At 40.3% G+C, this 27,970-nt stretch overlaps 1 protein-coding gene across 1 annotated transcript in view; it reads left to right on the forward strand.

The window, feature by feature from the left end:
* PAPPA2 (pappalysin 2) overlaps window positions 1–27,970 on the forward strand; it is a gene marked incomplete at both ends in the record, with an annotated part of 293,108 nt that overhangs the window by 238,804 nt on the left and 26,334 nt on the right. Inside the window, 4 exons of the mRNA XM_081225317.1 lie at window positions 337–505; window positions 1,910–2,045; window positions 4,148–4,257; window positions 16,009–16,080. Of these exons, the coding sequence (XP_081081443.1) occupies window positions 337–505; window positions 1,910–2,045; window positions 4,148–4,257; window positions 16,009–16,080 (487 nt within the window). The remainder of the gene's footprint in view (window positions 1–336; window positions 506–1,909; window positions 2,046–4,147; window positions 4,258–16,008; window positions 16,081–27,970) is intronic.

Genomic DNA, 27,970 nt, shown 5'->3' on the forward strand with positions numbered 1-27,970 from the left:
GCCCTTGGGTGTGAGACTGCTCCAAGATGAAGAGCTTAATGAAAACCCAACTGAAAAAGTCTAGATGCTGCTCTGATGGTTATAAAAACTCTCTGGAGAGTAATATTACAAAATATTACTATATAGCAGCTTATGTGATCACTGCTATTACGTGCACATTACTATTTTTACTTCCATGACTTAGAAATTAGACTAGAGAGGTATGACATTTGGCTAAGGAGACCCAACTGCCCCTGTCTATTTGCTAATCCTTAGCCCATGTTACTGAGGGTCCAGTCTTCTCCCATAACCTCCTTGAGGGATTTTGATGGGCTATTTTGCTTTATGTCTTATCAGCAAGTTCCTGAAGATCCAGTGCCTGGAAGATGGAATCTGGGAGCAAGGCAGCTGCGTCCCAGTGGTGTGTGAGCCCCCCTCTCCTGTCTTTGAAGGCATGTATGAATGCACCAACGGCTTTGAGCTCGACAGCCAGTGTGTGCTCAACTGTAACGAGGAAACTAAAAGGGTAAGGATGACCTGAACTTTATTTTGGATCAGGCTGTGCTCTAGTCTTGGTGACCAATCCAAGAATGTTCTGTAGAAATGATCTAAATGAATTGCAATAGGCAGGACCTTACCAAGCTGGGATTCTAACCAGGGGTGTTGATATTATTTGATAGGGAATTCAGAAGAGACCACGTTTTTGGAATACTCTCTGCTGATTTCAGAACTTCCTCTTGGATAAGAACAACCTGATGGGTTGGGTACCTGGGTAAATTGCAAAAATGCTGGGATTCTGATTTGGCAGTGTGATTTCCTCTGATCTAACTTGGCTAGAAATGCTGGTATTACACTTTTTAATAGAACAGAGTCCTGAACAGAAAGAAACACGAATTCCTCAGCAAAGGCAAAGCCGAATGCGCTGTTTGACTATTATTCTCCCTAGGATTTTGGCGTGAGAGGTCTCAAGCAGCAACCACAGTCTTATCACTGTTATGTGACTAAAATCAATTTTATTTTAGAATCTTTTCAAGTACCACACACATACACGAGACAGGAAGTTAAGCAGACTTCCTAGGCAAAGATCAATGACCTTGACTGTTCTGCTAGAGCATGCCTTTATCTCAGTGTCCAGTACTCCAGGGTAAATACTGCAGGACAGATTTGAGAAGAATACTCTATGAAATGAGACCCCTTAGAACTCAACACATCTATTTGCACTGATTGTTTAAGGAGTCAAGGAGTTGGCCAGATGAAGGGAGAGTTATTGTAATTCTAAAATCTTACTGTCTTGGGGTTTGTGAGTTAGTGCTACTCTCTGTGTTCTGCCTATAGTATACTTTGTGATTGCTGGGGATGTGAAGCCAAGAGTTACACAAACCAGCATACATGTGGAGAAAGGGACTAGAACTTTTGGTGAGATCAAAAGCATCTATGATGTCTCCATTCAAGCAGAAAGGCAAAAAGCACCTCCAGAAAAATTATGAATTAGTTTTACAGGCTCAAACTCATATTGAAAAAAATCTGACATTTGCCACAAGCAGCATCTGTGGGATAGTATTAATGGATCAATGCAAAACAACACCATCGGGGAAAAAAATTCCAAAAACTATCTCAGAATGCATGGGCTACTGTTGATAGCTCACCATATCCTTACATCCAAAGGAAAACACACTGTTAGTGAATTTTATTAATGACAAAATTGTTCATGATTCCTTCACATCAAAACAGCAAAAACTTGTCTTGACTTTTTCTTTGGCGGGGGGGAGGTGGTGGTCAGAAACAACTTGGTTTATTATCTCAATATTGTCTTTTAGTCCAGGTTCTAGAAGTTGGAGAACACTACCATTTAATCAGACCACCTTTTCCCCCACTCTAAAAGAAGTTAGCAAAACAATAAGGTACATGTGTTTGACTTTTGATATCCTAGCTTCCCATCCTCTGCACGAAGGAGGGACTGTGGACCGAGGAGTTCAAGTTGTGTGAGAACCTGCAAGGGGAATGCCCACCACCCAACTCGGAGCTGAATTTCGTGGAGTACAAGTGTGAACAGGGATACAGGATTGGTATGTTTGGGAAGGGATGCTGACTTCTGCTCCCAAGTAATCCTTAACTAGGACTGGCTGGATCTTGAATCAGATTCATTGTTCTCCCTGGGGAGTGGATAGAAATTCAAGTTGACTCTTAGCTGCTTCAGTAAAAATGAAATTTATGACAAATTTATGTTTTTTTTAATTCCTCCACTCGTGTAATGTTGTTGCCGCTGCTGAGCCATTTGCATAGTGTCTGGTCACGTTACCCACTTCGCAGCAGGCTGAAAAGTGGATTGATTTATGGCAGGAGTAGTAGTTCTAAGAGGAAAGGTGGAAATGTGTAGACGCACACCACGTATGTGCTGGGCGCCTCCTCCATTCTCTCTGCTGTTGTTACTGGAGCAGAGAGTTCCTGAAAGGAACAATTTGAAATTGCCTTTGCTTGCCTGGCTCAGCAGCCATTCCTTCTGTGCAGGGGATTAGGATCCAGAACCTAGGGGTAACTTCTTAATGTCGTCATTGAAATTAAAAGTCTCTGTGGCCAGGGCCGATTGAAAGTCAAGTCGACTTAAATTTGCTCTGGCTGGACTTAAGCATCATAGAAAAGAGATGCTGTTTGTGGAAAACTTAGTGAGATTAACCTGAAGTTTTGAATTGTACAAGCAAGGAGTAATTTTCCAAGTCATTCTAACATTTGTAATGCCAGTGGTATAATTTGAGTTAATGAGAAAGCTTGTTAGTTTTTGAGAATGTTCTTTACCATCTTCAAGTTGCTCTTTACACTGAGAAATCTTAAGGTCAGGCAAGGAGTAGCGGAATGCTGAGACCATGCCTCTTGCGTGGTGTCTCATGAGAAAATTCTTATCTCCCCACCCGCTAATTTTTACATTAATATGTCACACACACATGTATATAGAGTCCTTAAGAGTCGTGTAACTCTTTTAGTTATTATACAAGTCAGCAAAAAACATTAATAGAGGTAAGTCTGAGCTGAAAAGAAACTTGGAGATAGATCATCAAAATCTTTAGATGAGGAAATAGAGAACCCTAAGAGTCTACCTTCTTTGAATAGAATTTTAGAAGATACTTAAGACACCACATACAAAGAAATAAAGCAAGATTTGTCTTTAAAAGGCCCACACATGACCAAAATCTCTGCTTCTGATTTCCCCTTGTTTCCTCTTTTAATCACATAGATTTCTTGGCTGCCTGTGTAATGATCTTCAGTCTAGCGGGCATTATAAATCCACCTTCATGATTTCTGGGCCATTTTTCCCCCAGCTAGTAAAGTTCTTAGGTAGTAGATGTTGCAATCATAAGCTTCCAGGAAATCATATGAGCAGAAATGGTATTAAAAGTACTTAAAAGGCATCAACAAATCCGGGTAGACTTTGGCTGGCCAGAGTCCTGGAGTGGGGTATTGGAGGTCTATGAGACCAGGAATTAAATCTTTTATTGCTAAGTCATACAGAGATTCAGGGATTCCAGAGGAGGGGGTATATTGGACTAGAAGGAGAAAGGGCACTTGGGCCAAGGGAGTTAACTTGGGGAAGTGGCTCTTTACTAGTTAGTGTAGGAATATCCCTACAGGTACACAGTAGATGAGTATCGACCCTGCCTATGACCATGTTAATGAGGTGACCTACAGCGTAGAAAGCAATTGTTTTTGTACTTCCCTGGTGGCACAGTGGTTAAGAATCCTCCTGCCAATGCAGGGGACATGGGTTCGAGCCCTGGTCCGGGAAGATCCCACATGCTGCGGAGCAACAAAGCCCGTGTGCCACAACTACTGAGCCTGCGCTCTAGAGCCCGCGAGCCACAACTGCTGAAGCCCACGCGCCTAGAGCCTGTGCTCCACAGCAAGAGAAATCACCGCAATGAGAAGCCCGAGCACCGCAATGAAGAGTAGCCCCCGCTCGCCGCAACTAGAGAAAGCCCGTTTGCAGCAACGAAGACCCAGCGCAGCCAAAAATATAAATTAATTAATTAATTTGTTTATTTATTTAAAAAAGAAGTGAGCAGAAAAGACAAAAAACAATTAAAAAAAAGAGAAAAATCAAAGCTAATGATTCCAAGATGTAAAAGACTGAGATGTGGGAAGTTCAAGTCTCTTTTGTAAATTTCTGTTCCTTCAGGTGCAGTGTGTTCCCCATCGTGTATAATCCCCCCTAGCGATCCCGTAATCCTTCCTGAGAACGTCACTGCTGACACTCTGGAGCACTGGATGGAACCTGTCAAAGTCCAGGTGAGGAAAAGATCATTTTTATGTGCCAAGGATGTAAGACTGCTGAACAATTCTCAACCGGCAGCATATTCCCTGGAGTAATTTCAGAGGCTTTCAAAGCATCCTTAGAGCAAACAACCGCATGGATCATTCCTAGAGAGAAGGATTGAAAATCAAGAAGAAAAAAGAGAAAAGCTTGAGAAAAAAAGATGACCAATATCCAAAGGAAAGTTTAAAAGATAATATAGAAGGAAGACTCAGAGACATAAAGAATGATAATACAGGAAGGCAATTGAAAGAGAAAATTACCATTAATAGAAAAATAGGAAGATAAATTAGAAAAGATGAAAATAAAACTGAAAACAGGGAGAGAATGACTAGAGGAAGTAAGGAAAGTTACCTTTCCTGCCTCCATTTCCTACTCTCTCTAAACCCCAAAATCCTCTCTGGACCCTCTGATACTCAAAGTCAGTCATGAGCAAGATCCATTACATCTCTGAGCTTTCCATTCGTTTTCATCCTCATTTGAAACCCTGAGGATTCTGCCTCCCTGCAGGGCCCACTGGTTCCTACTTTCTCTTTCACACCCCTCCTGCCTCTGGGCCTGGGACAGGAGCAGATGTCCTCCTGTCTCCTCAATGCCACTTCCAAACTCTTCTCCCTGCCTCCTCCCTGAAATCACCCACGTTTGAATCTAATGCCAACAGAATAAAGCACTCACCACCCTCAGTGCAGCTGTCATCTTCTGACCCTCAGTTCACTCCCTTCCCTGATTTTTTAACCACTTTAGCTCCTGGCTCACAGTCACTTTACCTAATATTCCTGGCATAACTCTTACTGATTTCAACATCCACACACTGGGTCCTTCCCACACCTGGGTTCTCAGTTCCGTGGCCTCCTTTGACCTTTACCTTCCTGACTTTCCCATATGCTTTCCTTGGCTCACTCTAATCTTGCCACAGTGGCTCTTGGCTAATTCTTGAACACGCCAGGCACACTCCCACCTCAGGACTTTTGCCCCGTGGCTCCCTCTGCCTAGAATGCCCTTCTCCTGGGTATCTTCATGTCTTGCTCCTTTGCTTCCTTCAGAGTTTTACTCAAATGTCAGGAAAGCCTCCTTTGACTACTCTATCTAAAATTTTAACTCCCCTAAAACTTTGTTTCCCTTCCCTCTTTTATGTTTTTCTCCTTAGGACTTATCATGACCATGCATATTATATATTTTACTCATTTATCTTATGTATTAATAAGTCTCTTTCCACCACTAGAATAAAAAGGTCAGTGAGGGATTATTGTTCGCTACTATATCCCCAGATCCTAGAACACTAACTGGTATGTAGTAAGTGTTCAATAAATATTTGTGAAATGAGTAAATGAAAAAGAGAAAGAAAAGGCTATACAAGATATGAATGGAGATGACCTTGTAGTCAGGAAGTTATTTCTTCTTAGAATGGGAGGGTGGGGATATCAGAAAGCCTGAGAGCTTTGTTGCTGTATTAAACTGTCTAATAAACAAAAACCTTGGAAGGCCATTCCCACAGAGTCACCAAGAGATGGACGCTAGAGATATACTACATTTCATTCGGAAACCATTCTCAGATTGCTCCTTTTCCCTCACAGGCTAATTGTGCTGTCTTATTGGCAGGGATGTGTGTTAAAACAGGAGGATCAGGAACAAATACTCTAAGTATGCTTTGGGGTGGGGGATGGGAGTAGCATGACCCTATTAATTCAGTCAGTCACTCACTCAGCAAACACTTATTGGGGCTTACTATGTGCCCTGGAACTGTGCTAAATGCTGGGAATATGAAAAAGAAAAAAATGAGAGTCCTTCTGTTTACAAGACTTATAATATGCCCACGAAAACAAAGATTTATAATAATGCAACATGGGAAATGGCTTGCTTGTGGTAGAAGAGCTGTGGGAACACCCAAGAGGAAGCATCTAATTCTTCTGCTCAGGAGCTTTGGGGAGTTGGGGGAGGATCAACAGACCAGGAAGCTTTCCCTCTGGGTCTTAAACTATGATCGAGGAGAAAATTCTAGAGGATAAGGAATGGTAAGAAGTTCTGTGTGTCTGAAACCAGGGTATTGTGGTGGTGAGGGGAGGGGAGCTGGGAGCTAGAAGGATGAGATAGGGCAGCGGCAGGTGGACGAGATCCTGTAGGGCATGGCGACCCCTCTTAGGATGTTGAACCCAATGAGAACACGATGCAAGAGGGGGCCCACCACGAGTGGGAGGGTGCTGGGAAGACCGTATGGAGCAGGAAGGAGAAAGCCAGAAAGACACCTTGTCTGGTTCTCCCATCCCAGCCTTTCTAGACTTCCTGTCCCATTTCCCACCGTCTGTTGTGAAGGTTTAGCTGGAATTACAGTACCTGGAGAAAGAACTTCTGCCTCATGTTCACGGAGTGTCAGATGGTCTAGACCCTTTCTGTCAGTCCCTTGAACTCAACTTCTTATGATGAAAGACTTCTCTTTCTCTATAAGCAGCTAAAGGGGGAAAGGCTTGGGATGTTTACAATCCATTTGTCCCACTTGAGAAATGAACTGCTTCAGGAACCCTTCTACAATCACTTCAGCATCTACCCAACAAGACACCCAATGGGCACAATCAATGCATGTAGGGTTTGTCAGGCCAGAGTGCAGGCCTTCCGGTGATGGGGGGTCTCCCACCTCTGCTTTCCAAATGGGACATTCAGAGAAGAGCAGTTCACTTTTCTTCTTGAAGACAGCAGGGATACCAATAACAGAGACTTGACTATTTCCAAACTGAAAAACAATATCTTCTATTTTATTAAAACCTCCCCTTTCTCAACCATCCTTTGGGGGAGTCATTATTATTTAGTTACCTCTATTCCATAGCATTTTGTTCATGTTTACATTCCTAGTTCCTTTTTCAGTGCTGGGCAAATTGTAGGTGTCTTATGAATGTTGGTCGAGTAAGCAAAGAAATTGCTATAACATCATTTTCTACTTTGAAAGTAAATATATATTTTCTCCTCAAACTGGGAGCACTTGCTGCAGCTTCTTACTGCTATGTATAATTATATCCTTGTCAATTTCAAGTTGCCCACCCCAGAAAGAAAATGTAGAATTTATTTTCTTCTTAAACCAAACACCAAATGTTATCATTTGTATCACTGCATTTATCATGACTGTGGTCTAGTCAAGAAAAAGAAGTCAGTGGAAGCAAAGGAAATAATGATGAGGTTATTGCCCTTATGTACCCAGGTCCTCAGAGATGAGATTATGCCCCAACCTTAGATGGTCCTATTTTGTGGCACTCAGTGGCTCTTGAGGGGTGGGAAATCTAAGTTTGTCCTCACAAAGAAGGAGAAATGCCTTATACACCAAAGCAGTTGTATTAAATGAAAGTCTTCTTCGAGTAAAAACCTTGTAACTTACATTGATTTATCTTGAAGGATGTTCCATATTGTACTCAATCTTAAGTTTTGGTGTCCTTCAGAATCACTTGGGCAGTTTGTAAAGGGAGCAGACCTGAGTTCCCCCCTTTAGAGAGACTGCCAATGCCTTGGGGTGTGCATTTTTTAACAAGCACCCCAGGTAATTCCACTGTAATGCTTTGCGAAACACTGCTATTACAAAATAGAATACTGGCAACGTAAATATTTTAAGTACAAGTACACCTATTTGGAGCCTGGCTCATTTGTTTAGTAAATGATGATCTCCTATTTCATGTAAACCCTTGCTATCTCCCATACTTCAAATACCTGGTATCTGGCAAGACTACAGAGCAATGGATTAAACTGCATCATTTTCTCTAGTCTGCTTCCAATGACTTCATTCTTTGTAATAAAAATGATATCTTACATTTGGATAACACTTTATTGCTTTCAAAGTTGTGTATATATACATAATATATATATTTTGGAAATTTATAATTTAATTTGAATCTTCTCACAAACCAATAAACTAAGAAAGGAAGATTTTATTATCCTTATTTTACTGACAAATTAGATGTTGTCGGATTATCTGTTCAAGGTTGCACAGCTTTCAAGAAATGGAGAGAGCAGTGCAGCCAACTTTTCTGACTCCAAGTTCAGTGATTTCCCCTGAATCACCCTGTTGGCTGTAGTCTTTTTTCCCCCTGGTGTATGTTTAGGTTAGTTTGCCTATCAAATAGAAAAGAAGTCACTTGCCTCAACTATGAGAACCTCCTCATTCCCACATGTCCCTTCCCTCCCCGTGAAGTCTAACAAAGATAATTTAGAGAGATATTTCCCTATAATACTGCTTTTCCTTGTTGTGAAAGAGTTTGTTTTTAAAGGACAATGAAGTATACGTTTTAGGTTCCTATAACATTTATGTGCCTGTCTCTGGGGGTTCTACTGGTTTTTATTCCTGAACATGATACCTGACTCCTAGAATAATATACTTTTCATTAAAGGAAGAATTTCTGAGGATTTAGGTAGTCTGGGGTTTTGATGAAAAACAACTCAAAGTGGCAATTGTCAAAAGAAGAGTGAGATCCTCCTGGGTTCCAATACTCTATGACTAACCCCTTGGAGCCTCTGTCTGCTCATCAGCAAGAATGAGGATGGTATTATCTATCTTGAAGTGTTGTTATAAAAATTCAAAATAACACTTTTGCAATGTCTTGCACAGTTTCTAGCACATAGTTCTGAATTATGTAAAAATGGAATTTAAGTTCACTTAGTACAAATCTTATCTTTGGAAATTTCCAGCCTCTCTGAAAAGATATCACCTGCTATCTATAAGAAAGAAAAATATTGTTCTATAAGTTCTATGCTTTGCTTGTTAGTGTGTGTAGATAGAGGTGTGTAGGTCATTTGTTTTTTCTGTGCCTTTTACCAATGGGGCTGGGAAGACAATTAATGGCCATTCAGTGCTTCCTATTAGACACCTCTGACTGAAGAAGCAATTTCTAATGGCTCTGGTTATGAGACTGAGAAGAGAGTAAGGATGAATATATACTATTATTTCTAAATGTTTCAAGGGCGTGCTGGCTGTAGGAAACATGAAATAAGAGTTTCAAATTCCCAAATGGACTTTCTGGGCCTTTGTTGTTGTAATGGCATTTTCCTCCTTCACCTAGTGCACCCAGGGATTTAGACCTTTCTATGGTGATGGCATCAGCAGAGACATATCCCTACAAAAGAGAGGATGCCAAACAAAAGGGCTTCTTGGCTGTCAAATAAATCCCTGCTAGTCAGGGTGACTGAGCAGTGGAAACTGGCAGCTGGGACAGACAGGAGACAACCAACTGCCCAATCAGTACCATTGGTCATATCTAGGGGGTCTGAGCTGAGGGTGTAGGAAGAGCTCCCCATGCACTTCCGCTGAGAGCATTTAGTGTTTTTCTCATCCCTGCTTTTCCTCTTCTTCATTTTCCGCTTTTTTCCCCTTTTTCTGTCATTCTAACACCAAACTGTAAGAGTCTTGGGTGTAGGAATTATGTCTTCCTCAGTGCATGATTCATTTCACCCGTTGCTCGGAGCGAGGTTGCTGTGTGAAACCAAAGAGCTCGAAGAAGACAATGCCTCCCACCTCCACAGAGCCATTTCTCATGGCAAACCTTTGGATTTTTCCAGAAAGCCTATGTAAGATTGATTTTTTATTATTGTCCTTAACCACTGTGTCTAGAGAATGTTTTATTATATCTTGCGACTTTCCTGTTTAAAATAGGAAAATGGACATTTTGACTTACATTATAAAGCAGTGGTCTTTTGAGAACCAGATTTCATGGAGAGATTTTTTTTTTTTGCACATAATGCAATAGTTTGCATGTAAATGAGTTTTTCTAAACTGTATTTGAAAATGTTTCTTTCTGAAATACAAAAGTATCCATCATAACATCTCATTTCCCCTATTAGTCTGCTTCATAAATTCAGTTTTCCCAGATTGCATAATCCTTTTTTTCTTTTTTTTTTTTTTTAGTATATCCTAATTAGGAATTAGTGAGGTCCAAATTAATGAGATTTTCCTGTGGCTACACACGTTAGGTTTGCAAAGTTCTCAACACTGCATGGAGTCCCTCTCTCAACTCCCCAGCTCTTCAACAGAATTGCTCAGTCAAAACAAACCTTATAATTTCTGACTTTGTTTTCCCAAGTTGGTCCCCAAAGGATTAATAATTCCTTAAATAAAACCAAAATGTTTTAAGAGGAAGAGAAAAGCAGGAGGAAAAAAAGGAAGATAATAGCCTCCAGAAGTCACAGTTTCCCACTATCTGGTCTCACCCTCCAGTCTGTCCCCTCATCTCCTAATCCTCCCCCCACCCCGAGTGTCCTCTTGATGGGTGCAATTGTGTGTAACAGCTCCAATGACACTTGCCACACATCACGGGAGAACAAATCCCTCAGACATGAGTCATGAAAAAATCTTCTTTTTCATCTGTTTAAAACGTGGCATTGTTCCCTCTCTGCTTGAGTAAGTCTCAGGCATCAATTCCCTCTTCTCTAGAGAAGAGTAGACAAGAGTGTCTTGGAGGATGGGGGAAGAATAACCACAAAGTATATTGCAGGGTAATGTGCTATGGTCCAAATAAATATGCAAAATAGTGCTGTATTTTATTTAGGGCTGCATACATATATGGTAATAAGGAGATCATCACAAACCTGGGCAAGGAGCAGAACTTTGTGATCTGATGTGACGAGTAGCCCATTCTGTCAAGTAACTATTCCTGATAAAAAACAATTGAGCAATTTTGTATTAGACCTTAATGTTGGCTAACCATCAGTCTTGTGACCTTTAACAACACATTTAACCAGGCAACAGCCTTCATACAGCCCTATGACCATCCTAATAACCCTTAACTGGTTTTCTTTCCCTCTTTCCTCCCTCCCTTCTCTCTCTCTCTCTCTCTCTCTCTCTCTCCCCTCCTTTCTCCCCCACCCCATCTTCTCCTTTCCCATCTCTGCTCTCCCTTTGTTCTTCCTTTCTCCTCTTTTTTCCCTTGCTTTTTAAAAAAAATTAAAATAGTCCAACCAAGAGGAAATCTTTAAACCGGTTTTCTCATGAACTTTTTCTTTTTGAAAAGTTTAAAACAAATCCTTGGCCCTTAGTTTTCACAATTGATTCATCTGAGAAGTGGCTTGCTAATAGTCTAACAACTATAGTTATAATTATATACAAATGTATAGAAATAATAATTTTAAAATTCAGAATAGTTGTTACTAATACGGAGGATGGAAGGAGAATGATGTTGGAGGGACATATATAGGGACATTAATTGAATCTCTAGTGACAAACTCTGGAAGCAGATAAAACAAAGTGTTATGATTTGATAAAGCTGAGCAGAGGATATAAGGTTGTTTTTTCAATTGTTCTCAAATGTAATATATTCTTTTCAAATGTAATATATAGGATTATAATTTGTCAAAAACATTCCAGAAAATAAGAAAATCATATTGAACTGTTAAACGATAAACTGAGGCATATTAAATATTTTAAGAGTTTATCTGAGCAAAAATCAATTCAAATCGGGTAGTGCCAAACTGGGTTTAGGAGTGCTCCACCAACAGCGGCTGGGGAGAGACTTGATTATAGAGAAACGGCAGAAGCAAAGTAAGGAAATTATTGATTGGTTATAGCTTAAAGCCAAGTTGGTTGTTCCTGATTGATTGCCCTTTGGTTTCAATTTCATAACCTTGAGACATTGACAGGCTTAGATTCTGGTTTGCTTCCACAGGCCGCCGTGGCATTAGAGCCACCTCAGTGTAATGGCCTCCTTGTTTAATTAATTTAACACACCTCACCAGGAGCTAGCCCTTCTATGCCAACTTCTCACTAGTTTTCCTCCCATTTCACTTTCCTCTTTCACCTCACTACCACAAATGTGCCCATAAAATGTAGGATCTGAAAAACATTCGAAATTTTCCTCCAATTTTGATCAGTAAGTAGTTATTCAGTTAATTCTATATGCCGATCTTTTCATATGAGATGAGTGACTTTCATAGGCCAGAAGATAAAGAAGAAACCTAAAGGTACAACAACCTATTTAACGGTTGACAAGTACTTGTTGAACATTGTCTCTCTCTAAGTCACTGAAATAAGATGTGTGAGTGGGAGACAGTCCCTATTCTCAAGGATTTTGCAGTCTAGGAAGGTATATGACACAGGTACCAGAAACTTTTGTAATCTGTACAGAGATCAAGGAGGTTGCCAGTCTGAATTAGTCTTAAGACTGAATTATAGAATATTAAAAAATTCATTGAGATGGGTATTGTCAATTCCACTATCATGAGTTTATTGAACAGATGTAGTTGCACATGTATGAAATGATTTATACATAAGCTTTGTTTGTTAGAGCAAAAGACTGAAAATGACTTGAATATCCATTAATATGGGTCTGATTAAGTAAATTAAGGTACATCCATGAAATGGAATAATATGCAATCAATAGAATGCAGCAACCCTTATACCATAAAATGAACAGAACACCAAGAAATGTTATGAAGTGAAATAAAGTTAGACAATCAAACAACAATAAACTAAAGCACTAAATAAAATTATAGTATTTCATACTTTATGTGAGGAAATAAATAATTTTATATACATATGTATATTCATAGACCATCTGTAATGACAAAAAAAAAACTAACAACAGTATGCAGGAAATTGAGTAGTTGGGGAGATTGTGTATCCTTTTATGCTTTTTAGATTTTATACTGTGAACATGTATCACATAATAATAAAATTAAATTACAAAACAATACAAAGATGTAGGGGAGCTCCCTGGTGGCCTAGTGGTTAGGATTCCGGGCTTGTGGCCCAGGTTCAATCCCTGGTTAGGGAACTGAGATCCCGCAAGCCACGTGATGTGGCCACAAAAGACAAAAACAAAAACAAAGGTGTAAAAAATAAATTGGAAATAATAAGAGAAAAGAGCACTGGAGAATGTATATGTATAGCTGATTCACTTTGTTATAAAGCAGAAACTAACACACCATTGTAAAGCAATTGTACTCCAATAAAGATGTTAAAATATATATATATATATATATATAATAAAATGAAGGCCCACTACTGATGCAGAGTAGAGATGTAGAGGCTAGTACTACAAATGGAACAGTGATGAAAAAAAGACTGGAAAGACAGATATCACAAATTTCACAATAAATGGTAATTGCCGTTTGCTTCAGCAGAGCAAAATGAAGAAGCTGTTATGTGAAAAAAAAGGCACATGTATTGTTTCCATCATATAACTATTGAGTAGCATTTCCTAAAGTGAGTTCCACAGAACATTAATCTGGAGAGAGGTTCACAAAAGAAAACCAAAAGGGTCTGTGGTTAAAAAAAAAAAAAAAAAGCACTGGAGAAAAAGAATTAAAAGTAAACACAGATTCTTTTCCTTTCTTTTAGGTTTTTTTTCTTTTGTTTGTTTTTTTCTTTTGCAGTGTATTTTTAGAATTTCTCAAGTATTAGAAGATCAACACTCCTGCATGTATAAAGGTGGTAGATGGAGTAGAAGGTATGAAGAGCATAAGAGAAACTGGTCCAGTCAGTTCAGAGTGTTCTGGCAAGTTCTGGCTATGGTCGTCATGTGAGGGTGCTGAGGCTAAGCTCCCCTTCATGTGGAGGAATTGATGTACTTACAGCTACCTCCCCGCCATAGACTTTGAGTTCTTTGAGGGCAGTGACAGGATTGGTGGATCTTCAGATCCCTCTTGCTCCCTGAGGAAACTAGGTCATAGTGAGTGCTACATTTAGTCTGAATTGAATGACTGACTGACTAGGGTGGGGACTGGGGGTCCTTAGTGGATTCAGTGCATGAGAAGGAATAAAGTTGCCATGTATTTGCATTTCAAGGGTTCAAATTACTGCATTTTGCCATTACCATTATCTGGTAACAAAACATTCAGAAAAAAAAAAAAAATCCAGAAAGTTCCAAAAAGCAAAAGTTGAATTTGCTGCTTTCAGGCAACTATTTCCATAGCATTTACATTGTATTTACAGCTATCTCCATAGCTTTTACATTGTATTAGGTATTATAAGTAATCTAGAGATGATTTAAAGTATAAATAGGATGTTATATGCAAATAGTATGTTATTTTATATAAGGGATTGAGGAGCCTTGGATTTTGGCATCCGCGGGGGTCCTGGAACCAACCCCCTGTGGATATCAAGGAATGACTATATATATTTGATAATTCTTCTTTTTTTTTTAGTGCTATGAAAATTATTTTTTATTTATTTTTTAACATCTTTATTGGAGTATAATTGCTTTACAATAGTGTGTTAGTTTCTGCTTTATAACAAAGTGAATCAGTTATACATATACATATGTTCCCATATCTCTTCCCTCTTGCATCTCCCTCCCTCCCACCCTCCCTATCCCACCCCTCTAGGTGGTCACAAAGCACCAAGCTGATCTCCCTGTGCTATGCGGCTGCTTCCCACTAGCTATCTATTTTACGTTTGGTAGTGTATATATGTCCATGCCACCCTCTCACTTTGTCACAGCTTACCCTTCCCCCTCCCCATATCCTCAAGTCCATTCTCTAGTAGGTCTGTGTCTTTGCAATGATAATTTAAGCAAAGTCGCCTTCTACATTATTACAGTATAGAGTTCTGAATATCAAAAATTTTAGTTTATAGTAATATAACTCCAGAAAAATACTGCAGATGTGCATTTTCATAACTGACTCTGAGGTATATACTCATATACCTACAGCTTAATATATGCAAATGTCTCCAATCTGATTATTGTACAGTCTTAGCATTCTAGAATGTATAATTTTCAATTACTGGAGTGCTGTTTTATGTAAAACTCATATCTCACATTGCATCATTTTTCTTCTGGTTTCCCTGAATTTCTATTGTACTGAATTTAAAATGTGAGTGTGAAAGTCCACAAATAGGTGGATTGGTAGCAGGTTATAAAGAGAACTTCTTTTTCTCTTTGAAACGTCTTTTGGGACTTTCTCTTTTCCTGAAGTGTATTTTTTGAAATCTTTAAATACAAAAATTAAAAGAAAAAAAAACTCCATGAAAATGAGTTATTATTATTCATAAAGCGTAGATGACTACTTGCTTAAAGGCACATCAGGAAATGGTCACTGGGCCCTGGTCAGTGGTCAGAGAAGGTCACCAGTGTTTTAACACAGACACATTTTCACACTCTCACCATCTTAATGTTGATGCCATTTTGAGTCCTGGTGGTTTCACATTAAGCCTATTTGTCCCGTGCGTAGACCCTCTTTTATTTCCCACAAGGAGGGCATAAATGGTGCAAACAGGAGTTGCCGAGAGTGCAGTTTGGCCCCCACTCCTTGCTTGGGCACTCACATCTTGTGATCTAGGATTCCTGAGATCCATTTTTAGTTCAAGACTCTTCTTATGAAGCTCTGTTTCTCAGCCTTTAAAACTCCATGGTCCTTCCTGATGAACACAAGCCATCTCACAATTTCTTGTAACTTTATTTAAAATTTCAAAACAAATGGAACCAATATTATGCCTAGAGCCAACTTAAAGTCATTTTAGTATTGAGGATGCTATTTTTAATGACACCTACACCATTCTGGAAATTTTGATAGCTCAGGGAGGGTGAAGATGATAAAGAGAAAGATTCCCTCCATTAAGAGATTCTCCCTTGGCTCCACCTGGCAGAATTAGCAGTTCCACGGGAAAGACCAGACTATGGCCTTGGACCTCTTCATGCAGCACAGCTGGGGCTTGCTCCTCAGGGAAGGGGTGGGGCTAGTGGGGTAAGCTCAGGATTTGCCCCTTCTCTCACTGACCAGGTGTCTTTACTTTTGTTTTCTGTTCTTTCCGTCTTCCCCTTCAGAGCATCGTGTGCACTGGGCGGCGTCAGTGGCACCCAGACCCTCTCCTGATCCACTGCATCCAGTCGTGTGAGGTAAGCCACCTCCCCTCCCCCAGACGCAGACCAGAGCTCTCTGTTCTGCTTAACTTATGGAGACTTGCATCCTTCTGCTTCAGTATTTGCCGTTTCCCAGATCCTATGTCCTTCGTGTAATCTCTTAAATTTAGCTCTACAATCCCCAAATTACAGATATGAGGATTTCTGATTTTGCCTTTTTTTAAATTTTAACAAAATCTCCAGGGTTCCATTTTAAATGACTTAATAAAAGTTAAAAGCAAGTCAGAATTATTTATGGTTTCCGGGCCTCACTGGAGTTTAGTTAGATCAGAGTTTTGCAGATCAGTGGCCCACAGACAGGGGTTTGGCCAGCTCAGTGTCTAAAAACAATTTTGTTTCGGTTGCTAATGCTTGAAAATTGGGATTTTCACATAAAATTCATATGTGTATATGTAACTTTACACACACACACACACACACACACAAAGACACACACACACCCCAAGTAAAAATAAATATAAAACTCTTTGTGCAAAGATTTTTCTCTTGAAAAACAAGAATATCTTGACAACCGTGGCAACAATTAGCTGGACCTGAGTGGCAGCTACAACACCAGAGGGGCAGCTGCCCTCCACTTCAGCATGGTCCTCACCAGACTCTGTGGCTTCTCACCTACTGGGCTTCTCTCATTGACATCAGCTGCCTGGGTCACGCAGGCATCTCTGTTTCCTACCTCTGAGGAGGTCCTGTAGTCCACTGTTGATTAACCCAAACTAGGCCTTTACTACCTCAAGGAATCCTGTTTACTTCTCACACAAGGCATTCCCCTAGCAGTGGGGGACTCAGGGGGATGTGAATTCCTTTACTAGACTAAGAGGAGTTTTTGCAAGGAAGAGTCAAGAACGAGGTAGAGCCTTGCTGAAGGAGATTGACCCAGGAATCCTGACATGGGAGATATTACACACACACACACACACACACACATACACACATTTAAGCCCTCTCACCCTGGGAATAGCCAGTAGCAGATACAAATACTGTTGTTTCAGGCTAGAGTTAGGCTTTGTCATCAAAGTCTTTCACTGGAAGTAATTAAGCCACTTAGCAGCAATGCTCAATAATTCTGGCTGTGCCTAGTGTGCTAGAGAGAGCTGTTTAACTTGCCCTTGACTTCCAGCACCCTCCCCCCACATACACACCCAACCCACATGCCTGTTAGTCCCTGGATTCTCCTGTATCCCTGTTTCTCTTGATCTAATTCTGGGAAACTGGGATCTACATGAGACCAAAGAGGGGAAAATTGTGGGGTTTCAGACAAAGGGAAAACTGGGTGGGAAAATGATACCAATAAAATAGCATCCTGAGAGTGCATCAGGAAAAATGCTAGCATGGAGTATGCTTTGTTATGGTGTGGGCCAACAAAACAGCTCATCTTCTGCCATCATTAGAAAAACAGATGGCAGTGGGGTGGGGAGGGGAGTGAGTGACTCATCCACTGGGCAGGGGGTAGCAAGGGGGACGAGGAGGCCAGGGAAGGAAGGAGATAAACAGACAGAGGATTCGAGAACTTTGTCGAGATCAAAGGGATCCTGAGAATTCCCTTCTGTGGCTTCCAGGCATGATCACAAGAGGGAGGGTGGATGGCAGGGCTTGGAGCTGGCTTCGGTGTTTCCCAGGAGGTTACAACACAGAGCCTTCTACAACACAGAGCTTTCCCCATTTGTCCTCCCTCCGTGCTGCACCCCAGCACATGCTCTGGTTCCCTTATCCAGAGCTTCCCAGGCTTCTTTCAGCCCCTTTGTTGGTGTGACAGGGAACAAACCTTCATTCCCTCTTACGACCCCTCTGCCCAACTGCTATCACGCACAGCTGAGGCTTGACCACCACACACCTATTGGTACCCACACTCCAGGGCTTCTCAAAGCATGGCCCCTGGACCAGAACAAGTGGCATCACCTGGGAACCTGTTAAAAATGTACATTCTCAGGCCCCATCCCAGGCTTACTGAATCAGAGACTCTGGGGGTGGGGATCAGCAATCTGTGTTTTAACAAGGGCTCCAGGAGATTCTGAAGACCGCTTAAGTTTGCAAACCACCGCTCTGGTCACTATGGGAGCAGACAAGAAGGTTCCTAGACTATGGATCCCTAATTTGAAGCTTATTTGTCTAGGAATAATTTTAGCCTACATTATTCATTCACATTTGATTATTCTGCAGTATTTCCCGAGACTCTCTGGGTAGGACAAGATTTGACAGGACATGATTTTGCTTCTGGTTTCCCAGCAAAGGCTAGGAAGAGAAAAAATACACTTAGAGGGGTGGACAGAAGGAACAAAGAAGAAGAATCAATACCTGTAGAAAGGGAAAAGGAATTGTGCAGAGCGGGGCACATGGGGAGAAGTAGAAACAATTCTGAAGGAATAAGTAGTAAGAAATGCAGAGAGGGAGGGCGAGGATGGAAAAGAAAGGACAAGAACGGCTGAAACTGGCCTGTTGTAGGGGCAACTTGGCAGACAGTTCTTTACTGGAAAAAAGTCAGCTAAATATATTAGGGAGAACCAAAGAGTGTCAGAGACGGACGGAGAGAAAACAGACCTGGATGCAAGATGAACCGAAGAGGGTTAGGTGGGTGAGAGCAGGTTTTAAAACGTGTGGCACAGAAATCTGATACTTTGTACCCCAGTGTCTAAAAAGGGTTTTCTTTTTTGGCTTTCCAATAGCGAATTGAATTCTAAGATGTCCCCTTAAGACATTCAACCTCATAAGAGTGAAATACATCATTCTTTATTGGTCTCAGTACGCCGAGGCATTAAACCAATCCCCTCACTGTCCCACTCCACGCCTGCGTTGTGTCACTTCTGCACCTCTGTTTATGTCCTATCCCCTTGGCCACAGAGTTTTAGCCTTCAATTCTCCACTATCTATGCCTCTCACTTTTCTTTAAGAGACAGCACTGAAGGTTCCCTCTGAAACATCTTATGTAAATAATGCCATCTTCTCGTGGTCACTTACGCTCCCATTTTCTCAAGAGCACATGTGTACCATGTATCTGGAGTCCAAACCCGTTCATGCCTTAAATTCTATTTTTCTAGTTGGTTCTTGTGTTTCACCTTCTTGCCCCAGACACTCCTTGTATTTTCTATTCTTTTGTAAGTTGCAAACGGGCAGGGAGTGGTACTTTGGTTGGTGGAGAAGTTTTGAAGTTAAACAAATATAGGTTCAAATCCTGGGTCAGCTGAGTGGTGTTAAGCCTTTGTGTCTTAATCTGTATTAGGAAGTGGGGGCAACACAGCCATTTTAAGGAGTTGTGATGAGGGATTAATGTGATAATAGACATAAATGTTTAAGCATCATGCCATTCCGGGTCCATAGTAGATGCTTATAGGGTGGTTATGCACTATTAACCACTCTGTGACTAAAAAAAAAAAAAAAAAGCAGAAGCCAGGGCAGAGCTGCTGGGTGGCCTCAACGTGGTTAGATGCAAATTCTGAAGATGGGAAAAGGGAAAGAACAAAGGAAAAAAGGGGAACAGACCATTCCTTGGAGACAATTTGCAAATTGCAAATCACCCACAATTTGCAAATCACTTGGAGACAGCTGCTGAATCTAATCGGTTATGAGGAGCTCTCCTCATCCCTACTGTTGCCCTCATTGGGGCCTCAACATCTCTCACCTGGGCTATTGCATTTGTTTCCTAATTGTTAACCCTAATCCCAGACCTGTGCCCATTAAAATTATAGACAAGCACACAAATAGTCAATGATAACTGTGTAGAAAACAAAGACTTATTCTGCCAATGCTTGGCCAATTGAGTGCACTCTTTTCCCAGTATGGGGGGTGGGGGTGGCGGGGAGGGTTGTCCTCATTTTGTGGGGTGATAATCAAAGTGAGTGTTCACTCCGTCAATGAACACATTACACCGTCAGATCATATGTGTTATCTTCTCTTTTTCCTTCCTTCTTCCCTTCCTCCCCTCCCTCCCTCCTCCCTTCCCTCCCTCCTCCCTCCCTTCCTTCCTTCCTTCCTTCCTTCCTTCCTTCCTTCCTTCCTTCCAAAAAGTCATATTTACTAATTCTAACAAAGTCTACAGTCCTAGGTTCCATTAAACTAAGAACATCTTGTTCTCTAGGGAATGCACTGGAACTAAAGACCACACTTCCAGCCTCCTTTTGCATAGAAATGACTAATTTCCTTCCTGTAGGGTGATTAAAATTGAGTGCCCATTGACCGACATTTTGGTTCTGCTTTTTCTGTGAGCACGTATTTCTTACAAGTTTGTTGTGCTTGTCAGCAGCCCCCCATTTTGGATTACAATTTCTGATATTCTCTCTTTAACGTTTTGCAGGTTCTTGTAGAGTTGTGCTTTTTCCAAAAACAAAAACAAAAAAACAAAACAGGTGGGGGCAGCTGTGGAGGAAGGACGGAGGTGGAATGATGTCAGAAGAATTAGGTTCAAATTCTGAGTCTACCCTTTTAGCTACATGTTGTATCTATCTGGCTTTCTCTCAAAACGCCTGTGAGAGTCAAGTGAAATAACTGATGTTAAGGTGCTATGTAAATTGCCAAATAATATAACATATTTGTAGTGGTATTGCCTAAGGAACGATATACATCACTATGTAAGGATGGGCTCTTATTGAAACAATATATACATATTAAGAGTCAAGAAAGAGTCCACTCACACCCAGTTTATATCTTTATGAGTATTATATACTGCAGGTGGCCATGGTTAATTGATGTTCTTGAGGCTTCCAATAAAACTTAGAAAACTTTTAAAGATTTTTTTGGGTATTTCAAGTAAGTCTCTCTGAACATGCTACTATTTCTCCTATAAATCCTTATACATACCCTTGTAAATGCCTATCATCTCACTTATCACATTATTTCAAGATTATACGCCAGGTCTGTCCTTCCTACAGTCTGTGAGCTTCTGAGTTGTAGGATGTGTTTTATTCCTTTGAAAAACACAGGCCTAATTCTTCAATGACACCTGCTTCTACCCCTCTAAAGGCAGGGAGAGAGAGTTGAAGGTAGACCTTTGACTTTGAAAGTCTCGAATTGAGAACGATTATAGTAGTTTTCTGAGGAGTAGCACAGTGGAAGGAAAGGCAGGAAAGGAGTAGAAGGTGAAGGAGAGAACTACAACCCTGTCATGCATAGAATCAGAAAGCTTTGCAACAGGGGCAACCCGGGGGAGCCAAAGGAAGGCTGTCAGGGGTCCGGAGGCAGGCTTGAACCTCAGTTCCATCCCTTAGTACGTGTTTCCTTGGGCAAGTCCGTTAACATCTCTGAATTTAAGTTCCTCAGCTTTAAAATCAGGTGGATACAATTTATCTTTTAAACCTGTTCGTCAGATACCTGACTCAGAAAACTATGGACGACACCCAGGGGGGTGTCGTTTGGGAGCCTTTGAAGAGGTGATACCTCAGGAGAATGTGAGTCATGCTGATTTTTCAGGAATAGCTGGAAATATCCCTTGTTTCTGGGGATTTTTGCCTTCTTCATAGATTTTGATCTTTCTGTTCATATTTGTGGCCTTAATGGTTAGCTTTGATTTCTTACTCACTGGATGGGTTGCATTTTGGAAATCTGTTGGCACCGTCCTGCCTTGGCTTCAAGTCCAAGGTCAGTTCTGCTTTTGGTTTTTCTTCCATCCTCCTGGTTCTAGCTGGCAAGAGAGAACTCAGACTAAGAAAGGGTGGATATGAGAGTCAGAACATGATAAAGGATGAGCAAGTGCCTATTGTATGAATGTTCAGTAAACATTAATTGAATCTCATTTATCAGTCATACTGAGTGACTTCTGTTACTCACCGAAAAATTAAGGCTTCTTCCCACTATTATTCTAAGACAGTGGCAGGAGATACATATGTAGGTGCATATACATTAAGAGAGTGAGAGGCCAAGCTGATCTGGAGGAAGGTTAGGTAAAGAATTGCTTAATAAGACTCTTTGGAGTCCCCATCCAATCATTTTGGTGTGCTCAAAGGAATGAGGAGCTTACAGAAGACTGAAAGTAAAGCTATGTAGCATGTACCATTTTAAAAGAAAAGGGGGTTGAACAATAAAGCCTGTGGGCCTGCAAGCTTGGTTTTTCTACTAGGAAGACTTCTAGGACAAACTTCTTTAAGTCCTGTATTTATAAGGGATATACTCTCCTTTTCAGTGTGATGTTTTGTGACAGAATGATTGGTCAAAGAGATAAAGGAGAAATCACTTTTTAAATTTAGCACGTGTGTCATTCTAGTCCAAACTATATAGCCCTAATTGAAGAAGACACCTAAGGAGTTGACCACATGTTGGATCACTACTGTAGACTGTGCTGAACTGGGATGGTCCATCCAGTGGAAAACTCAAGACTTATTCTGGCCACACCTTGTCTTTACTCATTTCACATGGGCAGTGGACTCTGCTGACAGTTTGGTTTGCTTTTGTTTTTAAAGTGTGCTTAAGAATTACTTGGAGTGCTTATTTTTAGAATGTAGATTCTTAGGTTCTACCCCTCCCTCCCAATTTTTACATATCAAGTCTTGTGTGGAATCCAATAATTTGCTTTTTTCAGAAATACCCTAGGTCCTTCTAATGCAGGTGGTCCTCAACTGCACTTTGAGAGGCACTGGGCAGGAATGAATTAATACACTCAAAGATAATTGTATGCAATAGCATCCACATCATATCTTGGAGAAAAAGGTTCCATCTACCAATAGTTAACCATTTATCTAGTGGGTTCTTTTTTTTAAAATTAATTTTCATTGGAGTTTGGTTGCTCTACAATGTTCTGTTAGCCTCCACTGCACAGCAAAATGTATCAGCCATACACATACAGATATCCCCTCCCTTTTGGACTTCCCTCCCATTTATGTTACCACAGTGCACTAGGTTAGCTCCCTGTGCTATACAGCATGTTCCCATCAGTTATACATAGTGGCAATAATGTATATGTGTCAGTCTCCATCTCCCAATTCCTCCCACCCCACCCCTTTCCCCCTTGGTGTCCATACATTTGTTCTCTACGTCTCTGTCTCTATTTCTGCTTTGCAGCTAAGATCATCTATATCATTTTTCTAGATTCCACATATATGCGTTATGATACGATATTTGCGTTTCTCTTTCTGACTTACTTCACTCTGTATGAGAGACTTTAGGTCCATCCACGTCTCTACAAATGACCCAATTTCATTCCTTTTAATGGCTGAGTAATATTCCATTGTATATATGTACCGCATCTTCTTTATCCATTCCTCTGTCAATGGACATTTAGGTTGCTTCCATGTCCTGACTATTGTAAATAGTGTTGCTATGAACATTGGGGTGCATGTGTGTTTTTTTTGAATTATAGTTTTCTCTGGGTATATGCCCAGTAGTGGGATTGCTGGGTCATATGGTAGTTCTATTTAGTTTTTTAAGGAACCTCCATACTGTTCTCCATAGTGGCTGAACCAATTTACATTCCCACCAACAGTGTATGAGGGTTCCCTTTCCTCCACACCCTCTCCAGCATTTATTGTTTGTAGATTTTTTGATGACGACCATTCTGACTGGTGTGAGGTGATACCTCACTGTAGTTTTGATTTGCATTTCTCTAATAATTAGTGATGTTGAGAATCTTTTCATGTGTTTCTTGGCCATCTGTATGTCTTCTTTGGAGAAATGTCTATTTAGGTCTTCCAGTAGTTCTTGAATAAATGAAGAAATCACCTGAAATAGAATAACATTAGAAAGATCAAGGATAGAGGTAAAAATATCTGGCAGACAGTGGTAAAACTGAAATTCTTATAAGCCAGAAAAGACTTAATTGTTTTAAAATTACAGTTAAATTTTTTAAATGATGGTTCATTGTGGGTAAACAGTAGCCTATGTTCTTAAAATGACAAGCTACCTGCCAATAAGTGTAAGTGAGACCAACCGAAAACCCGAGTATTTCATTGCCTATCATTAGTCTCACCATTGATCTGATCCTGTTTTCTCTCTGGGTCCAACTTCTGTATCCATTAGAAAACACAGAATGTGTTGAAGGTCACAAAGATAATATCAAAAGCTTGATAATAGTACCTTTGGTGAAAAATAAAAAGAATTGGGATTTTTAAGCCTAAAAGAGAAGGATAAAGATTAATGTAGTAAGTATTTTCATGTAGTAAACATTTTATATTGAGAAGAGTTAACAGTCAGCATCCCCCAATAACAACAGGACAGAAAATAATGGGCTTAAAAAGCTTAATGAACTATTTAAAGTAAATCTGTGTGAGAATATCCTGGAACTGTTAAACTTCATAGAAGTTTATAAAGAACCGTTTAAAGGCATATTAGTCTTCGGAGCATTTTAAAGGGATGTGTATTGTCTTCTCTCTGATGTGGTTAAACATTTTCTGATGTCTCAGACACAGATGATGGTTCGGTATTCTCTCTCCTTGTAAATCTATCACTCCATGGATTTAAATGTTAATATATTTGTGTTTTCTGAAGGCAACCAGTAGAGATATTTTTAAGTGTCATGACTATAACGAGTACTGCCTTGATAGGAATTTGTACAGGAGGGAATTGGGAGTGGAAAGACAGGGGTGAGGAGGCGTTGGGGACAAATTTAGCTTCAGTGAAGTGGCTGCATTTACTTAAATGTAGGTGGGCAGTTGTATTGTTTTTACACATTTAGTAGCTGATATCAACAATGCTTCCATCACTAATTCATTCCATCTGCTCCATCATTCCTTAGATTCTTTCTTCTGTGTTGTCTTGGACCTCTCTCTGCCTCCCTTTTATTATTTGTATTCCAGATGGTAGCCCTGTTAGCTGTGTCTGGGACATGTGCTTCTCGATCACTCATGGGCACTGCCTGGGTTTACTGCTGTACCTCTAGGATGTGAGGGCCGATATATAATTCAGGAGGTGGAAATGATGGCATGAAGATCGAGTTTTTACTGTACCTTTTTTTCTTTCCCAGACTTTGAACCCAGAAGGAGTAGAGGGGAGCTAGAATCAGACTAAAATGCCCCATTTTAGGAGACACGCTTTATACTTGGGTGCAGAATGCCTGCATGCAGATCTGAATGTGATGATCAGAGATGGGGGTGGGAGAGGGTCACAGGTTAGCCTGCATGTGATAAATACCCGAGAAATGAGTGATTTTTATGGGCCTCTGCATGATGTGTGGCCCTTTTGGAGGAAGGCTTTTATTTCTGTTAGGGTTTTGTCCTCTTGTTTTTTAGGACAAGATGTCATATATAAATATATATAATTTCACTCAGCCTCACAGTGAAACCTGTTCAGCCATTCTTTTCTCAAACTTTTATCCTTTTTGTTTGTAAGGTTTACCTCTATTACTGTGCTTTAGTAATGCCTTTTTCATCACTAGATAGTCAAAAATTTCTTTTAATAAGTGCCCAAAACTTGATCTTTGAAGTGTGACCAGATGGAATTTCTACTGATCTTTTCAAAAAACCCTCTCACCTGAGTATGTCTTTATAAATTCCTTATTAAAAAGAGAAAAATGTATCTTTTTTTATGATACCTGTATATAGAAAACCAAATGTTCCAGCCCAACTTTATCACTTTGGGCACTGAGATTGCGAAGTTGTTTAACTTCTCTTATTTCCTTTTCATTTACATTTTGTCATTTAAAAGATAGCCAACAATTAAACTTCTCTTTGCCACATTTTAGCTGTTTACAAATCAGATATTATAATCATTCTTTGCCATGCTTCTCAGAGGACAGATCGTATGGGCTTACTTTCCTTTGACATTCTTGCCAAGTTCTTTAGTATCTATGGGTGACAAGAAGTTAATTAGGGTGGAAATAATAATGGCTTAGCAGCTAGTAATGAGAACAGCTACTGCACTTCTGGTAGGGATAGTGTGGGTCCTCACAAATCTGAATCTACATATGTGTTAGACGTGCTAAAATCCAGAGAAAAAATGAAAATTAACTCACGTGGGAACTGTCTTCCAGGCTCACTGGCTGCCAAGTTCCAATCCTCCTGAGATTTGTTTGTGAATTTCACCGCCAGTTTTGTGCAGTCTCTGCACCGGCCTGGAAATCTGGGCATGTCTTTAGGCTTGTCCAGAATCCCGTTCGGTTCAGGGCTCTACTTTAGATCCTCCAGTTGGAATCTCTGAAAATCGGACTCCAAATGTTAATTAGGACTAGTTTTTTCATACTGAAAGCTAAAACCATTGTGTTTTTTTTTTCCCCTGCTTTTTTAAAAAGTAAAACATTAAAAGCACAACCATGCAAATTGTAAAACCTCCTCTAGATTAACAACATTCATGAGAATTTAGGCTTAAGACTCCCTGGGAACCACACTGTGGCATCCCAGTGGGCTTTCTACCAGGCTGCATTTTGCTTCTTTTGTCTTCTCCGGCCTCCTGGGTGGGCCACCTTCTCACTCTGTAATTCTCTTTATGACATGGGTTTTTCCCTTTTTCTCTTCCAACCACACCCTTTTTCTGATTTACTCTGTGCTTTTCCTTATTGTTCTGTTCTTTTGATTCTTCATTTCTAGCCCAACTTTGCAGACAATTGAAATATTACTCACCTGTAAAAATAGCATTATGGAAATGCTACCTTCTGTTCTTCAACTTGGCTTCCTAATGATTATGCTGAGATTATAAGAATTAGCAGTAAGCAAATATAATCAGATTATATCTGTAAGTAACTCTACCCCTTTCCTCTTCTCCTAAGGCCTTTCTCCACTAAGATTTCTAACTGTGCTCCTAAAATATGTTTTAAATACGGTCTAGGTGTGACTCAAATATGTTCACTGAGACTGTTCTTAAAGTCCATAAAGCATTGATTAGTTTACCATTTACCTTCATGGTCATTTGCATATGCCTTTATTAAATAGTCATATTGACAAGCCCTTTCAGAAAGTTCATATAATTTGAGTCATTTCTGATTTATCCTACTAAAATAGATATTCCTTTAAGTGAAATTATTTTATTAAATACTTGTTGATTGTGACTGAGGGATAGCAAAGTACTCTACTAAGTCTCTTACACTTACTTTTTAAAAGTATATGAAGTATAAGGCTTCCCTGGTGGCACAGTGGTTGAGAGTCCGCCTGTCGATGCGGGGGATTCAGGTTCGTGCCCTGGTCCGGGAGGATCCCACATGCTGCGGAGAGGCTGGGCCCGTGAGCCATGGCCGCTGAGCCTGCGCGTCCAGAGCCTGTGCTCCGCAATGGGAGAGGCCACACCAGTGAGAGGCCCGCGTAACGCAAAAAAAAAAAAAAAAAAGTATATGAAGTATATATGTATACCTATATACATATGTGCATATGTGCATATGTGGGTGTGTATGTTCTGACTAACCCTATAATGAAATGGTGACAAAAAAGGGTGACTGTCCCAAACTGATTGCAGTTATTTGCAAATTGCCGCAAATAGCAGGCACAGCAGAAAGGATACACATTTCAACCCCTGACTAATGGGTTTAAATCTCAGGTCTGCCCTCATTAGCCATATTTTCATGTAATATTTTTTAAACTTAACTTTAATTCTATAAAAGTACTACTGTACATGTACCTAGTTTAAAAAGCCAGTTAGCACCTCTGGGTTTATTTGAAGGACTGGCAGGGCCTGCCGCTCTCTGGCTAACCTCAGCCGCTCTTGGCAGACACAACTCTTTCATATCTTTTCTGCTTCTCCTCGTCACTTCTTTTATTTCATCTGGAAATTGCATCTATAAATATATATCTATAACTACATGTATCTATACACCTATCATCTGTTTAATAATGCTTCCAGTGCCAATCTTGATTTTTTTTTTTCATTTATGGAATTATTTACTCACTTCCTAATATAGAAGGGGGGGTTTGAGCTCTCTGACGCAATCACTCTCTCTCTCTCTCTCCCTCTCTCTCTCTCCCTCTCTCTCTCTCTCTCTCTCTCCCTACCTCTCACACACGGGGTCCCTGACACTCCTAATTCTTGA

Source organism: Mesoplodon bidens, assembly GCF_964165515.1.
Source record: "Mesoplodon bidens genome assembly, chromosome: 2".
In the NCBI taxonomy this organism is placed as follows: Eukaryota; Metazoa; Chordata; class Mammalia; order Artiodactyla; family Ziphiidae; genus Mesoplodon; species Mesoplodon bidens.